The 15,438-nt window shown below is 55.7% G+C and overlaps 1 protein-coding gene across 3 annotated transcripts; it reads left to right on the top strand.

Annotated features, from left to right (window-relative positions):
• The first annotated feature begins 787 nt into the window (after window positions 1–787).
• On the top strand, window positions 788–13,273 carry BCAT2 (branched chain amino acid transaminase 2). Of its 3 annotated transcripts, none has more exons than XM_037516933.2 (11): window positions 788–838; window positions 4,094–4,168; window positions 4,538–4,741; window positions 7,926–8,036; window positions 8,121–8,240; window positions 8,376–8,539; window positions 9,909–10,051; window positions 10,203–10,288; window positions 10,435–10,575; window positions 10,660–10,734; window positions 11,372–13,273. In XM_037516933.2, the coding sequence occupies exons 1-11, from the start codon at window positions 815–817 to the stop codon at window positions 11,408–11,410; spliced, it is 1,182 nt and encodes a 393-aa protein (XP_037372830.1). In that variant the 5' UTR covers window positions 788–814; the 3' UTR covers window positions 11,411–13,273. The 3 variants fall into 3 exon arrangements, with proteins under 3 accessions (XP_037372830.1, XP_037372831.1, XP_037372832.1); XM_037516934.2 differs by lacking the exons at window positions 788–838; window positions 4,094–4,168 and adding exons at window positions 5,388–5,424; window positions 5,525–5,625 and having other exon boundaries at window positions 4,705–5,080; XM_037516935.2 differs by lacking the exons at window positions 788–838; window positions 4,094–4,168; window positions 4,538–4,741 and adding an exon at window positions 5,635–5,669.
• The last annotated feature ends 2,165 nt before the right edge of the window (window positions 13,274–15,438 follow it).

Below are 15,438 nucleotides of genomic sequence, written 5' to 3'. Positions count from 1 at the left end.
CAGTGACAGAGGAGCAAGACCTGGGAAGCTCTGGGGTTTTAATTGCTGGGGATCGGAGGGTCCTGCGGGCTGTCATTGGCTCACGCAGCCTTCGGGGGTCCTAAAGTTGGGGAGACATGCACGAAAGGATGTAATCGGAAGATCCTGCTCTAGCAGTTGTTCTTCGAGGCTCATAGGCGAGTTGGGGGGGAAGGTGTGAAATTGTAGCGTCTTCACTGTGAAAGAGACTAGAAGGAGGCCCAGAGAACCCTGCGTGCGTGCGTGCGTTCTTACATGAGTTGCAAAGAATACACGTCTCTGTGCTCGTTGGGAAGAGAAAACGATCCAAACAGGGTTTAAAGGCCACGCCGTCATCCCTACCTGCTGCCCCCATCAGTGGCCTTTCGCCAAAATCCTTTCCCTCTTCGTGTGCATGAGAGACTCACCCACTGACCTGTCTGCTGTGGCTTTTCCTTTGCACTCAAGGATGGAGATCGGCAGAGCTTTCTGCTTCTGCGCATCCTTCGGGCTGTTTATCCTGCTCAGGAACAGAACACATTAAAATGCATTTTTGAACATCGCTGCAGGCACGCGCCGGCCTCCGCGTCTGGAACAGGCCGGGGTGGGGGCTGGGGGGAGGGTGTGTTTCAGTGTGCACCCCGGGGCCGGCGGGCTCCAGCGCATGCGTTCTCCGCGGGCGCCCTGCAATTGGGGCGGCCAGGGGTGCCGGGCGGGCGGCCCTCGCGGGAGGGGGCGTGGGCGGGGCGGGGCGGGGCCGGAACGTCTTTCTTAGGGGCCGCGCCGCGGGCGGGCGCAGTTCCCCGCCGCACCGACCATGGCCGCAGCCGCGCTGGGGCAGGTGGGTGCGCTGGCCGCCGGGGCTGGGGATCCCGCGGGGCGGCGCGCTGCCGGGCGGACCACTCGCGGCCGGCGGTCCGGCCTGACGCTGCTCCTCCGGCTCCTGCGTTCCGCTGCGGGGCGCGAGGAGCAGGGGGGCCCTCGGAAGGCAGCGGAGGGCGTTCCTGGGGCCGGCGCCCCGGCCGTGGGCGGTGAGGGGCCCTGGATGGCAGGAGGCGGCGGGAGGAGGGCGCGGCAATAGGACGGGCACCGGACGGGGATGGGCCGGAGGGGGTGGGGGGCGAGATGAAGGTACCCAGGTTCAGCCCCAGACCTGATCGGCCCCAGGACCCTGCTTTCTTGGAACTGAAGGCGACGGTGGCGTGGCCGCTGGCGCCGCGGGATAACCCTTATCTGAAGCTCGGCACCTGGGTGGGACATAGCGGCCGCTTCCCCTAGTGGCAGGTCCTGCGGGCGAGAGCGAGAGTCCATTCTCAGCGATAGGATGTGAAGCTGCAGAGTGTGTCGGAATCAGTGAGTTTCGAGAACAAGGTTTCTCAGTGAGGAAGGAAACAGTAACTACGCGAAGAAAGGAGGCGGGGAATTTACTCTAAAGACAAAAAATACTTGGGGAGAAAAAAAGCTCCAGGAACGCGGGGCGTACCAACCCTGACAGCTGCGGCGAAACCTTGGGAGAAGCGTTTCCTGCCATTTTCCGCTTGACTTGGTCCGGATCTCTTATCCCAGCTGGCTGACTGGCAGGGCCAACCTTGTACTTTCTTGGAATCTTGGTGACAGATGGCGATGGACTGTGACTGGGGCAGTCCGGGTTTTGATGGTGACACTCCTGGGCAGTGACAGGACGGTCTGGGGTTGTGATGTGGAGCTTCTCGAGCAGGATGTTATGATAGGACAATCCTGATCTGTGAGGGAGAGTTCTGGGTCATGACAGAGACAGCCTGGAGCTGTGCTAGGCACGGTCTCCGGCTGAGACAAGGACAGCACTGCACTGTGAGGAGGACTCTTGCTGGCCTGTGATGGGGCAGTCTTGAAGTGGGGAGGACGGTGTAGGCAACGACAGAGACAATTCTGAGCGTTGATGGGGACACACCTGGGCCGCGTTGGGAAGTCAGTTCTGGGCTGTAATGTCACCGCGGAGGCTCATGTTACACAGAGCCCTGCCCTGTGTATACCCCTCACCCACACTCTTTGTTTCTTCATTCAGCCCAAATCCTTTTACACTCTTGGTTGCAAAAACCCATGTACAATCCGAGTGTTTTCTTTGCACTCAGTCCCTCTCATTCGGGGTGTCACATGGGGGACACCGTCCCAGGGCTGAGACCCCTGCCCTTAGAGAAATATCCCAAGAGGAAAGACAGCTTCTTCCAGTGTGACAAGGTCTCTGTGGCCAGTGGAGAGTTATAATCCCCCAGACACCGTGCCAGCACCTTCTCTCTGCCTTATGGATACGCTTCTCTGCTTGTTCTTTCTCTCTCTCCTGGATGTCACCTTTTAAGCATCGCTGAGATGGTTTCTAGGTGTTGGCGTTGCTGTCTGTCCAAGTCCTCCTTTCTCTGCATCTCCCTTTCACCTCCTGCTGTGTGGAGTCTCTATTTCCTTGTTCTTTCTCCTCCTTCCCTCCTCCCCTCTCTCTCTTGCCTGCGGTATTTTTCTCCAGGCGTTACTTCGGCTGAGTTGGCCTCCTGGTGTTTCCTGCCTCGCTCTTTATGATCATATCTACTTTGGCATTTCTTGGCCTTCATTTGTGTTTTTTTTTTTTTTCCCCCAGTTAGTTTTCTATTCCCGAGTCTCTTTGTTTTCATTCTTGCTCTTCACTCTTTCACGCGCTTTTATTATTTTTCCACTGTGGCTTGCTCTCGGGCCACAGTCCTGTCCAGATGCTGACTGTTCCCTCCCTCTTGGGTCATTCTCTGTCCCTGCCTTCCGTGTCCCATCCCTTCCTGGACTGAAGCTTGGCCAGGCTAGTGCAGGCCATACACTGCCACCTAGAGGCCTGCCCTGGAACCACACCTGGATCATCCCAGAAGCCCTTGGGCCCACTATCCATGACCACTCCTGAGAGGGCGCAGATGGATCACTAGGGTATTGTAGCCCCACAGCCCCCCATCTCCCGTGACTCACCCACTGAATGGTGACCGCAGCCATTCACGTCCTTTCTCATTGGCTGGTGTCAGCTCACCCAGCTCACAGGGCAGGATGAGGTCAGGCTGTTGTGCCTCTCCCAAATGCAGGACGCAGGCAGGCTGGGGGAAGAAGCGTGTGAGAGATCAAAGAACATAGAGAGGAAGTCCTGGTGGATACAGCTGGACCTGCTCGCCCCTGCTTGCCTCAGGCAGGGCCACAAGGCCTGAGCAGTGTCCCCAGGTTCATGTGGCTCCCCTTCTGCCAGGGGATCTGAAGGTGTCTAAGGTATAGGGTTGGATAATTTGAGCCCAGTTAATCTAATACCCTGAAAATAAGAATTTGGAATCCTGGGTCTGGACAGTTTCTAGGTGTTGGCAATCCCCAAATAAGAATTTGAAATCCTGGGTCTGAGGGAGGAGAGTTTTAAGTATCTGGACTCCTGAGTTCTGAGGGAGGAGGGGGCTGGAGGCCTGGACTCCAGGATATTTGGGAGGAGGGGGCTGGAGGCCTGGACTCCAGGGTATTTGGGAGGAGGGGGCTGGGGGCCTAGATTCCAGGGTATTTGGGAGGAGGGGGCTGGGGACCTGGACTCCAGGGTATGAGGGAGGAGGTAGCTGGGGGCCTGGACACCCGGTTTTGAGGTAAATGAGATTGAGGCCTGGACCCCCAGGTCTGCGGGAGGGGAGACTGGGCACCTGGACTCCTGGATCTGCAGAAAGAGGGGCTGGGGGCCTGGCTCTTGCTCCTGGGGTAGACTCGTAGGTCTCTCACTTTTCTAACTCTTGTCAGGAGGCTTTCACTTACCTCTGCACCTTTCCTTGTCGTTGTCGCCCTCTCGTCTGAGCTATTCTCAAGGCTGGGGCCAAAGTTCCCTGGGGTGGGAGGTGCTTGTATTTGACTTTGCCCAGCTTGGAGGAGGGGATGGGCACTGATTGAGTTCTTTCTAGGGATGGCCTCATGGGGATAAGGAAGGGACTTGGCCAGGGCCACACGTGGCCAAGCTTCAGTACACTGGGCCTGCACAGAGCAGGCCAGAGGGCCCTCCCAAGTGCAGGAGTGGCAAAAGGCTGTCAGAGACCCTGCTTGCACTCTACTGAACTCGCCATGTTTCTTACCTTCCCCCCACTGCCAGATTTGGGTCCGGAAACTTCTCCCTGGCCGCTGGCTTCTGTGTGGTCCCAGAAGATATGCCTCATCTGACTTCAAGGTGAAAGGAGGGGACTGGACTTCTAAACATCAAAGAGGGGTTTTTGGGGGCCTGGACTCCCAGGACTTAGGAAGGAGGCAGCTGGGGGCCAGGACTCCTCGGCTGAGGGAGGGGGTGGCTGGCAGCTAGATCTGAGTATCTCCCAAAGGTCCACTTTCAAAGATGAAGTGGGTGGCAGTGGAGTAGCTTAACAGCCGGCCATCAGGTGGTGGGGAAAGAGATGCAATTCCATGTCCCAGAAGCCTCTGGGGCAACAGATCCCTCGTCTCTCTGGGCCTTAGTCCCAAGGATTTATGGGAGTTGTAGTTTTTCCAGTATGGAGGTTGTAGCCAGATTCCAGGCTATCTGGGTCCCCTGTTCTTTTCTTAGGCTGCAGACCTGCAGCTGGAAATGACGCGGGCCCCTCAGAAGAAGCCTCATCCCAGCGAGCCCCTGGTGTTTGGGAAGACGTTCACTGACCACATGCTGATGGTGGAGTGGAATGGGGAGAAGGGCTGGAGCAGGCCCCGGATCCAGCCCTTCCAGAACCTCTCGCTGCACCCGGCCTGCTCTGCCCTCCACTACTCCCTGCAGGTGGCACGCTGATCTCTGGTCCCCACTGCTCTCGGCTCACCTTCCCTCCTGCTGTGCCACTGCTGGCTCCACTGCCCTGGCTTTGCTTCTTCTGCCTTTCCCTGCCCCATCATCCAGCCCTGGATGACGCCGGGCCCCCTGACACGAGTGTACACACTTCCTTCACTTGCACACCCCATGCTGTAATTACAGCCCAATGGGATCTGTGCTGTGGTGGAGGCAGCTGAGGCCTGTGGGGTGCTAGGGAGACTACTTGCCCTACCTCTGTCCTGCAATAAAGGGGTTCCCTCCCAGCAAAGAGGGGAAGGGACCAGCCAGCACGGTGACACAGCATAAAGGGTAGTCCGGGGTGTGTGGGGAGTTGGGTTGGGAGGAGACTGGGGATATCATGGGGGTGGCAGGGGGCACTGGTGCGTTGGCGGTCCAGAGCTGAGAGGACAGACAGACGTGGGGCGAGAGCAGGGGATGGGTGGACGGGAGGGGCCTGGAGGACGTGGCTGGCTGGGTGAGAGAACGGAAGGGCGGGTGGAGGCCAGGTGACCCGGTAGCCCAGAGGACTGCCCCAGGGGACCCGGGGGAAGAAGGCTCCGTGGGACTCAGTGAGGCGCGTGCTCCCGAGGCACTGACTGAGACTTCCGCGTGGCAGAGGCGTGTCTTCACGTGGAAGCTTCACTTGTCATAAGGTCAGATGGGCCTGCTAACCCCCTAGTCATCGGCTGGCAGTCTGAGGAGCTCGGGGCCACAGTTCTGTGACTTTAGGTCCATTTTCCTTTTGTTCTTTAGCGACTTGGAGGGGTCTTTTTTCCATACCTGCTCTCGCCGTTCAACTAGGACCCATCAGTGCAGCGCAGGGGCGGCGCCCAGCGGTAGCATTCAGACGCCTGGTGAGCGGCCTCGCTGGGCTTCTCTGTGCAGAGTCCCCTGGAAGGTGATTTACCCCTCCTTGCAGCCCAACACGGCAGGCCGTCCGCCGGCTGGGACCCAGAACTTGTTCCACTGAGCGAGTTCAGAGGGAAGGGGTTAAGAGGCCTTGGCAGACCTCATGTGCACTTTCGCGCTCCTTCTCGCGCCAGGGGCCTGGGAACTGCAGCCAGCGGAGGACATAGGTAGGTCACCTCTCCAAGCCGTCCTCGCTCGGGCACACGCGGAGTAACAGGCCGACCGCCTCTTCACTGTGTGTTATCGTGGTGATCACACACACACATAAGACTCCACGTAATAATAAAATGGAGCGTGTGCACCCTTTTTAAAGTCTACCACTCAAGGGCATTAGTACATTCACCACATGAGACACCCCCCTCCCCCGGCCCCCGCCCATCTGGGTCCAGAACTTGATTCATCTCCCCAGCAGAAACTGTGGCCCCCTTAAGGAGTCACTTCCCATGGCCCTCGCCCCAGCCCGACACCACTAATCTGCTTTCTGTCCTTACCCCTCGTGTTTTTTTTAAATGTCTATTTTGAGCGTTTTAAAATTACAATTAAAAATGGGCCACATACTCACCCATGGTTCACCATTCTAGATGTAAAACAGAGAGGCCAGCTCCCCAGATCCTCAGCCACTTAGCAGCGCCTTTTCCAGTTCCCACATGTATACTGTCATGCTACTTGACGGCAATATGATGTGAGAAATTTGTCCTCTGGCAATTTCATCGATGTGTGTAATTTCACAAACCTAAATGGTGCAGCCTCCTCTGCACCTAGGCTGGATGGCACAGCCTGTTGGGGCCACCATCGTATATGCAGTCGCTCATGGACCCAAATGTCGTTAAGCAATGGCTTTATTCCATTCTTTCCACACAAAAGGCCGCAGCAGATGGTATACTCACTGCCTGGCGTCTTGCTTGCTTTAATGCTGCCCTCAACGAGCCTTTTCTTTGTTGTTGTTGCGTAGTACTCCATTCCCACAGTGCCTCGTTTAGGCAATCCCCTATGTTGGACAGTTAGGTCATTTCCAGTCTTGTGCTATTATAAACAATATTGAAATAGACAATCTAATAAATAGCATGTTAAGTGTCTCCATTCAACTTCTAGAACCGTTGGGTCAAAGGGAATGCATGCTTGTAGAGCCATGCACTGCGTAACGATATTCTAACTCTGGATGGCATGTAGGACAGGGGTCCCTATATTTCGCCTAAGTGTGTCGGAGGGTGTACCATGTAGGTTTGTGTAATTACACTTGATATCCACACAATACCTAATAACACATTTCTCGGAACATACCGTCATTAAGCAATGAATGACTATAATCGCCCTCTGTAGTTCTACCAGTTTCCACACCCACCAGCAGAGCATATTTCTCCATAATCCTGGACAACTCTTGTCAAATTTTTAATCTCTTCCAGTCTCCTCAGTAGTTTTACGGGTGTCCAGATGTAAATTTAATTAGCGTTTTCCCTCACTTGTGAAGGAAGCCGCCCATCTTTCATCAGCATGAGAGTTACTTGAATTTCCTTTTCCATGAACTCTTCAGTTTCTAGGCTGATTTTTCGATCAGGGTAGAGTCAAAAACATTTGTGTAGGACTACTTGGTGCATTAGATAAACCATTTGTGTTATGAGCTGAAATCATATTGGAGGCGAGAGCGGCCAGATCTTGTGGGGCCTGGAAGGCCAGGGGGAGGCTTTGGACTTTCTCCCAAGAACAACAGGGTAGGGGTGGGGATCCAACTTTTTAAAAAAATTATATAATAAAGTCTTTATTATGGAAAGTCTCCAACATAAAGCAGCAGTAGACCACCACCCACTCCTCAAACATCGCTCTGCTTCCTCAGTCGGCACCTGCTGGTCGCCATCTGGTTTCATCTCCCCTTTCACCCTCCCTGCCCTTCCAGTGGATTCTGCGGCAAATCCTGGACATTGCATTATTTCATCCGTAGCAACTTCAGTGTCAGTCTAACACACAAGGACTTTAAAAATACAACTTCCACCCCAGCATCACGCCAGTAACGTGGAAAAGGGGTTAAGCACTCTTCTGCACTGCCGTTGCTGGGTTTCTTCTGAGAAGATTCTGCTCTCGGTAGCCGCTACCTCTCCAGACTTGTCTCTTCTCTCCTCTCTTCCTCGCCCAGCTCTGTCTCTGCATCTTTCTGTGTCTGTGCCCTTGTGTGGGTGTCGCTTCACAGCCTCTATGGCTGTCTGAGGCGGTCTAGAGCCCTAAGCCGCCCGCCCCCCCTCTGTTCCCGCAGCTCTTCGAGGGCATGAAGGCGTTCAAAGGCCAGGACAAGCAGGTGCGCCTCTTCCGACCCTGGCTCAACATGGACCGCATGCTGCGCTCGGCCCTGCGGCTCTGCCTGCCGGTGAGGGACCCTGGCCACAGGAGGTGGGGGGCTTGAGGTGTGGGGTGAGGCCTGCCAGGCCCCTGACTCCAGAATTCCGCCCAGAGTTTCAACAAGGTGGAGCTACTCGAGTGCATCCGCCGGCTGGTGGAAGTGGACAAGGACTGGGTGCCTGACAGCCCGGGCACCAGCCTCTACGTCCGGCCCGTGCTCATTGGGAATGAGGTCTGTCTGACTCCCTGGGCGGGGGGCCAGGGGCCCTGAAGGGGAGGGCTGGGGACCCCCAGCTCCTGGGTCTGGCTCTGGGGTGGGCCGGGGGCCTGACTGCCGGGGCCCTGACGGCCGCTCTGCCCCTGGCAGCCCTCGCTAGGTGTCGGCCATTCCACACGAGCCCTCCTATTCGTCATTCTCTGCCCGGTGGGCTCCTACTTCCCTGGAGACTCCGTGCGCCCTGTCTCCCTCCTGGCTGACCCCACATTCATCCGGGCCTGGGTGGGTGGGGTCGGCGACTGCAAGTTGGGGGGGTAAGTAGTTCCCCGCCTCCCCACCCGCCCCCACATCGGGTGCCCCGGCCATCAGCCAGGGGCAGTGCCCCTGGTCTGGGGTGGGTCTTTGGGTGTCATTGTCCTCCCTGTGCTTTCACTTGGTGGGGGGAGCTCACGGGGGGACTGTGATGTCACTGGCAGGCAGGGGGCTCCCTCCTCAGTGCCAGGGTAACTCAGAGAGGGGAAGGGGTTGGCTGGAGGCCAGTGGAGAAACCAGAGCTGGCACCCTGGAAAGCTTTCAGGAAAAAAAGCTGACACAAAGCTTACTGGTCTCTGCCCCCTGGAAGCTTCCTCTGAACACCAGGCTGGGCTGGGGCTACCGCTTCCCACATGCCTGCCTCCCAGGTCCCCTGGGCCTGCAACGCCCACCATCCCTGGGTGAACATTCTGTGTAAATCTTTCTCCCCAAGGGCTTTGGAAGGGAGGGGGCCCTAGGTGGTGATCAAAGGGGGCTTGGGGTACAGGCCTGTCGGGACAGCAGAGCAGTCCAGTGGGGGCTTCCTTCAGGTCCTTTCCTTGTGCATCTCGTGAAGTCGCCTGAGGGTCAGGTCCTGTGCTGGTAAAGTGGGGACACAAATGAGTCAGATCTGGGCCCTGAGCTGCTGGGGCCCCAGCCTGGCGGGGAACCTCATGGCCAGAGCAGCATGTGCTCTGCTGGAGGTAACAAGGGGCGGCTTGAAGGCTTCACAGAAGAGGTGGCAACACCTCACTGAGTCGGCTGGGTAAGATGGTTTCCTGGCTTGCAGGTACAAATGAGGAGCAGTTTTCAATCCTGGGGCCCGTGTGTGTGTGTGTGTGGGGGAGCGAGAGGGACGGGGAGGGTCACAGGCGTGGTGTCAGGGAAGAAAAAAAAGTCTGGTTTGTGCAAAAGGCTTAGTACTCAGACCAGGCAGGCCCTGAACACCAGATGGGGGCTGGCATCTTGTCCCAGAGGCGATGGGGAGCCACGGCAGGCTTGTGAGCAGGTGAGGAGCAAGATCAGCTCGGGGCGAGAAACCACATCGAAATAGGCAGTACAGGAAGTCGCCGAGGTGCCCAAGTTGGTGGGGGTCGTGGGGTACAGAGAAGGCCTGGAACCTAGTCTGGAGGTTCTGAAAGATCTGCCAGAGGGGGTGACGTCACAGGGGATCCTGAAGGACAGGCAGGGATCTGTCCTGGGGTGAGGAGAGCGACCCTGTGGAGGAAACTACTGTCCTGGGGCTGAGGGTGGGAGGGGCAGACGAGGGGGAACGGACGGCCCGAGCCTGGGCCGCAGCAGGGCTGGGCGCTGGGGAGAAGCAGGGTCTGCTCTTGGGTGTGTGGGCGGAGACAGGCCCTTGCCCTGCTTGACCAGGCCGCCCTCCGCCAGGAACTACGGGCCCACGGTGTTCGTGCAGCAGGAGGCGAAAAAGAAGGGCTGCGAGCAGGTGTTGTGGCTGTACGGGCCTGACCACGAGCTCACCGAGGTGGGCACCATGAACATCTTCATCTACTGGACCCACGAGGATGGGGGTGAGCCTGCCCATGACCCATTCCCAGCCCTGGCAGGAGTGGGTGGTCCTGTATCCCCAGCCGCTGGCGGGCCTTTAGGATTGGGCTGGTGGCTCCTGAGAGAATGGAGGGCCTGGGGATGCAACGTAACCCCTGCCCCTCCTCCCACCAGTGCTGGAGCTGGTGACGCCCCCGCTGGATGGGGTCATCCTGCCTGGAGTGGTCAGACAGAGCCTGCTGGACCTGGCCAAGACCTGGGTGAGGGCAGGAGTGATGGGTGCGGGGTGGGGGGGCACGCCTGCCTGTCCCCTCCCTTGGCCGGCTGTCTGCTTGCCACCTGAGGGAAACAGGGCGAGGCCCTGCAGCAGGCGGTAGCCCAGGCCGAGCCGGCTGTTCTCCCGCAGGGCGAATTCCGGGTGGTGGAGCGGAAGATCACCATGAAGATGCTGGTGCGGGCCCTGGAGGAGGGTCGGGTTCGGGAGGTCTTCGGTTCAGGCACGGCTTGCCAGGTCTGCCCTGTGCACCAAATCATGTACCAGGGCAAGGTGAGGGGGCACCCGCATGGGCTCGGGAGGCACCGGGAGGGAAAGGGGGAAGTGGGCCGGCCCTCACGGCACTTTCTGCTCCAGAACCTCCACATTCCCACCATGGACAACGGCCCTGAGCTTATCGAGCGTTTCTATAACGAGCTGAAGGCAATCCAGGTGAGGTGCCCCGGGCGGCAGGCTGGTCTGCAGAGTCTCCTCCCAGGAGCCCCAGGACAGGCAGCCCCGCGGCCTACCCCTAAAAAGGCCCTCTCAGTGCACTCGGGCCCATCCCGAGGGCCGGACCCCTCATCTGGGTGTCTTACAACACCCCCTAGGGCCAAAGACCTCTTGCTCATGAGCCTCCGGATTTCTGGGCGCACCATTTGTCTTGAGAACCCCCCTCGGGGCCTCTGTGGCTTCTGGGAACCCCGTTGAGAGAATTCCCCACCCCACCCCCGCCCTGGAGGCCACAGGTGCTCGGCCTGGGCCTTACCCGCGGCCTGGGAGGTGCGTCTTCTCCAGGTGTCCGGCCTCGGGCCCAGCAGCGTTCCCAGACCCTCTGCGCCCTTTCCCGCCCCTGGGCCTGGCGCTCCCCGCCCACCCCGGTGCTCGGGACCTGGAGCCCCGACTCGCGGGCCCCTCCGGGAGGACCTGCTCCCAGAGGCTCCGGCTCCGGCTCCCGGCAGCCTCTGCGCGGCCGGCGCGCTTCCCGGAAGTGGAGCGCGTTTCCTGTGCGCCCCCCACGTCCGCGGGAACGCACCGGGCCTGCTGGGAGAGGCGCCCCCTCCCTCTCAGCCGCCCCCCTGTCTCGCAGTACGGAGCGAAGGCGCACGAGTGGATGCTGCAGGTGTGACGCCGCGGCGGGGGCCCAGCACCCCTCGGATCCTCCTCGCCTCGCCCCGGACGCTCGCCGCCTCCTACCAATGACTCACCTGAAGTGCAATATAACTAAAGGCCTGGGGCCCGGCGCCCGGTCCCCGGGGCTCCCACGGTCGCTACACTCCCAAAGCCATAAGGGCCCGACACAGGTGTCTCGGCCCCTCGCCCCGCCTCTCAGGCCTCGGGGACCTCGACCCCTGCATCTCCGTTTTGTGGGGTTAAGACTGCATCTTGGCCTCGACTCCGCTCCGTTTTCGGATCTCCCGGTGGTGCCGTTGAGATATATGTGTATATATATTCTCTTCTTGCTGCAATTTTGAAATAAAATGCCAAAGAACAAGACCTGAGCAGTCATCTCCAGTGATGCAACCGGGGACCCTGGCTCTTGACCAGAAGCGCAGTCACGCTGCTCCTGTGCAGGGACTCAGCGATCCGGGTCCTCGTGGTTTGTGACATGGGAGAGTTTTGCCCTTTGTCACAAGCTGAACTTCACATCTCCCCCCATGAAGTCCTCCCGTCAGATCCCATCTGTCCTCAGGTCCTGTACTGCTGCCCAGCTGTCCTGTCTGTCCCCTCATCTTGGCTTCAGCCCAGATCTTGTCTTTGCACTGATACCTTGTCCCATCCTCTCTCACCTCCAGGATAGCCCCCAAAGAGGTCGCTGCCTCTGTCTTTGCCCTTGCCCTGCTCCCTCTCCCAGGGTTCCTAGCACCCACAGCCAATACTCCAGGTGGTGGATATGGAGGGAGGCAGGGTACCCAGCCCTTGGAGAGGGCAAATATCAAGTGTCTATAAGACATAAGGGGTACCCTTGTTTTGGCGCTTAGTTGCAATGTGCAGGTGTAGAGTCAGTCATGAGGATCAGGCATATCTTGTTGCTAGTCTGTTATCTGCTGGGTGTGTGACATGCAGTTTATCTCCAGTCCAGCTTGCTGGAGGGAGATTCTGTGATTCTACTAAGCAGGTGAGGCCTGTGGCCTATCCAACAGCCACTGACTTTGGAACCAGAATTCTGATTTGTTGAGGTCACAGCTAACTATTGCCACATCCTCATTCCTCTCTCTTGTCAACGATTGCTCAAGGGAAGGACTTGTACCTAGAGATCGCAAGGGGACATTTGCCTGGAGACCTCTAGGAAAGTTTTCTTCCCTTGGTAAAAAGAATCCAGAAGAACTACCTCTTCTTTCCCCCGGCTTTGGCTGTGAGGATCTGAAAGTGTGATGGTCGGAGCCGTTGCATCCATTTTGTGCCTAAGAAGCGAGCCAATGCCCATGCACTGAAAGAGCAGAGCACAAAGAGAAGATCTTGGGTCCTCCAACCATGAAATTTCTGATTTCTGGATTATTTTCATCCAAAAAAAAAAACTGTTTTAGCCATGATTTGTCTGTAGGGGTGTGTGTGTGTGTGTGTCTGTGTGTGTGTGTGATGTGCTGTCAAAAGCTTCTATCTTCTCCCTGTGGCCAGAGTTGATTGCATACAGGAAGAATTCCTGACTCTAGTGGCCAACTCAGTTGCTGGCCAGTCACTAGACCCCAAATAGAGATTGAGACCAGATTTTAATCTTAAATTTGAATCCTAAGGGAATAATCAAGAAAGACTAAGGAGCCATTGTCATGAGATAAAGAAGACCAGAGGCCCTCCTAAGGAAATAGACTCAGAGAGATAGACTCACTTTTTGAAAGTTCATTGAAGCAGCAGCACCTAAGAGTATGCAAATAAATGTGGTCACACACGGCTGACGAGTACAGTTGACCTTGAATGAGACGGGTTTGAACCATGCATTTACACATGTGCACTTTTGGTCCATTGAGGCATTTTATTTGCATGTAGCTATTACATCCCGAGAAAAAGAACCCCAGGATTTCCCCTCCTGTGTGTTTTCCTCTTGTATCTTTGTACTCCGTGATGCCAGCTGAGGTTGTCAGTGCAATGAAACCAAGCTGATGGCACAGAAACAGGTCATTTAGCCTTTTTTTTCTAAACCTTAGAATTGTAGCTCACTCTGGAACTGATCAGGCTACACTTGTGTAATCTGCCTGTGAGCGTCACAACAATGCCCCAGCTCTGTGGTCATCAGGGATTTCAAATTCAGGCTTCATCATCACAGAAACTGGAGGATGACTTTGGAGTACGGCCTAAAAAGGACCTGGCATCTGCCGAACTTTTGGGCATGAGTGGTGCTCTCGCGCACCTCTGCCAGGACGCTCAACTGCACCTTTACTGTGGCTATAAAGATGGTGGAAAGTATGCTTGTTTGGGTTAAGCCTTCAGATTCAACCGACGATGATGTCCGTTGGTTGAATCCCCAAAGCAGAACATGCGGATTGGAAGGCCAACTTAAGCCAAACAGAGTTTTTTGGACTTCGTGGGTGGTCCTCTTCATGCAAAGGTCACCAGTATTATTAATTTTTAATTTTTACATTTTTTGAAAGATTTATTTATTTTTGCATACAAGAGCTGGGGTGTAGGCCAGTGGTGTTGGGGTGGTGAGAGGATTCACCAGAGAGAGTGGGGAGCAGAACAGGCAGATGTACTGAAATACACTGCCGAGGGGAGCAATGGGGAGACTGGAGAGGTCTGCTGTGCCATGGGGGTCACCCCCCTGGCAGGGGATGGAGCTCCTGCTGCAGTAGCTGCGGACAGCTTCATAGTGCTGACCCTTAACCCCTTGCGCCACCAGGGAGGCCCCTGAAAGCCATTTCCAAAAAATTAACAAAATCAGATACAGCCTATGCAGGCACACCCAGTATCATACAAAAACAATGATCTTTTAAAGATCACATACATGTACATATTTATATGTAAACATGTATATGTATCCCTGCATCCATACATTATTTATGCATATATACACATATATTCCTTGTTCTAAGAAAAAGGAAGAACAAGATGAAATTCATGAATAGAAAAACCACCACAGGGCCTCCCCGGTGGTGCAGCGGTTGAGCGCTGGGTTGCGAAGCTGCCTGAAGCCTCTGTAGCGCCGGTTCGATCCTCGGCTGCTCCCCGGCCACCAGAGGAGGGTCCCACATGGCGCGCAGACCTCTCCTGCCGCCCGCTGCTCTCCTCAGCAGTGTCCTTCGGTCCTTCTGCCTGCTCTGCTCCCCGCTCTGGCTCTGGTGAATTCTCTCACCCTCCTGCGCTTCTGACTGTACCCAGTGCTTGCATAAACAAACAAACAAACAAACAAATAAATAAATAATAAAAAAAGAAAAACCACCACAGGTACGGTCGCAGGCAGCAGCTGTGAAATGCCTACACTGCCATCTGGCGGACAATGTCGGCATAAAGTTAGAAAAATGGAAGAGAAGAAAATGAATGAAAAGTTGTGTATAGGGGGTGTATCCAAACAAAATTTCAGCAGTTTCTACTGTGTGATTGACCAAAAACTTTTTTTTAAGATTTATTTATTTATGCATACAAGAACTAGGGTACAGGCCAGAGGTGCGGGGAGTGAGAGGAGTCACCAGAGACAGAGTGGGGAGCAGAACAGGTGGATCTACTGAAATACCCTGCTGAGGGGAGCAGCGGGCAAGACAGGAGAGGTCTGCTGTGCCATGTGGGTAGCACCACAGTAAGCGTCATACTAAATTGTCAAAGACTGAAAACTTTCCTCCTAAGGTCAGGAGCAAGAAAAGGATGGTTGCCTGTGCTGTTTTATATTCAACAATGCACTGGAAGTTCTATCCAAAGCAATTAAGCTAGAAAAACAAATAAAAGGTATCCAAGTTGTAAAGACCTAAGTAAAATGATCTTTATTCACAGATCACACGATCTCATAGCTAGAAAATACTAAAAAATTCACACATTTTGAAGTTATAAATTCAGCAAAGTTGCAGGACACAAAGTGACACACAAAAATCAGTTGTCTTTCTTTACACAGAATCGAGCAGTCCAAAAATGAAATAAATAAGGAAGTACTTTTTTTTTCCAAAAATGAAATTAAGAAAACAATTCCCTTTATGATAGTATAAAAAAAAATAAAGTACTTATGAATTAACT

The sequence above is a fragment of the Talpa occidentalis genome, unplaced genomic scaffold (assembly GCF_014898055.3).
Source record: "Talpa occidentalis isolate TD23 unplaced genomic scaffold, MPIMG_talOcc4v2.1 talOcc4.17, whole genome shotgun sequence".
Lineage (NCBI taxonomy): Eukaryota > Metazoa > Chordata > Mammalia > Eulipotyphla > Talpidae > Talpa > Talpa occidentalis.
The sequence above is the reverse complement of the archived record's forward strand: the minus strand, read 5'-3'. Positions and strand labels throughout refer to the sequence as shown.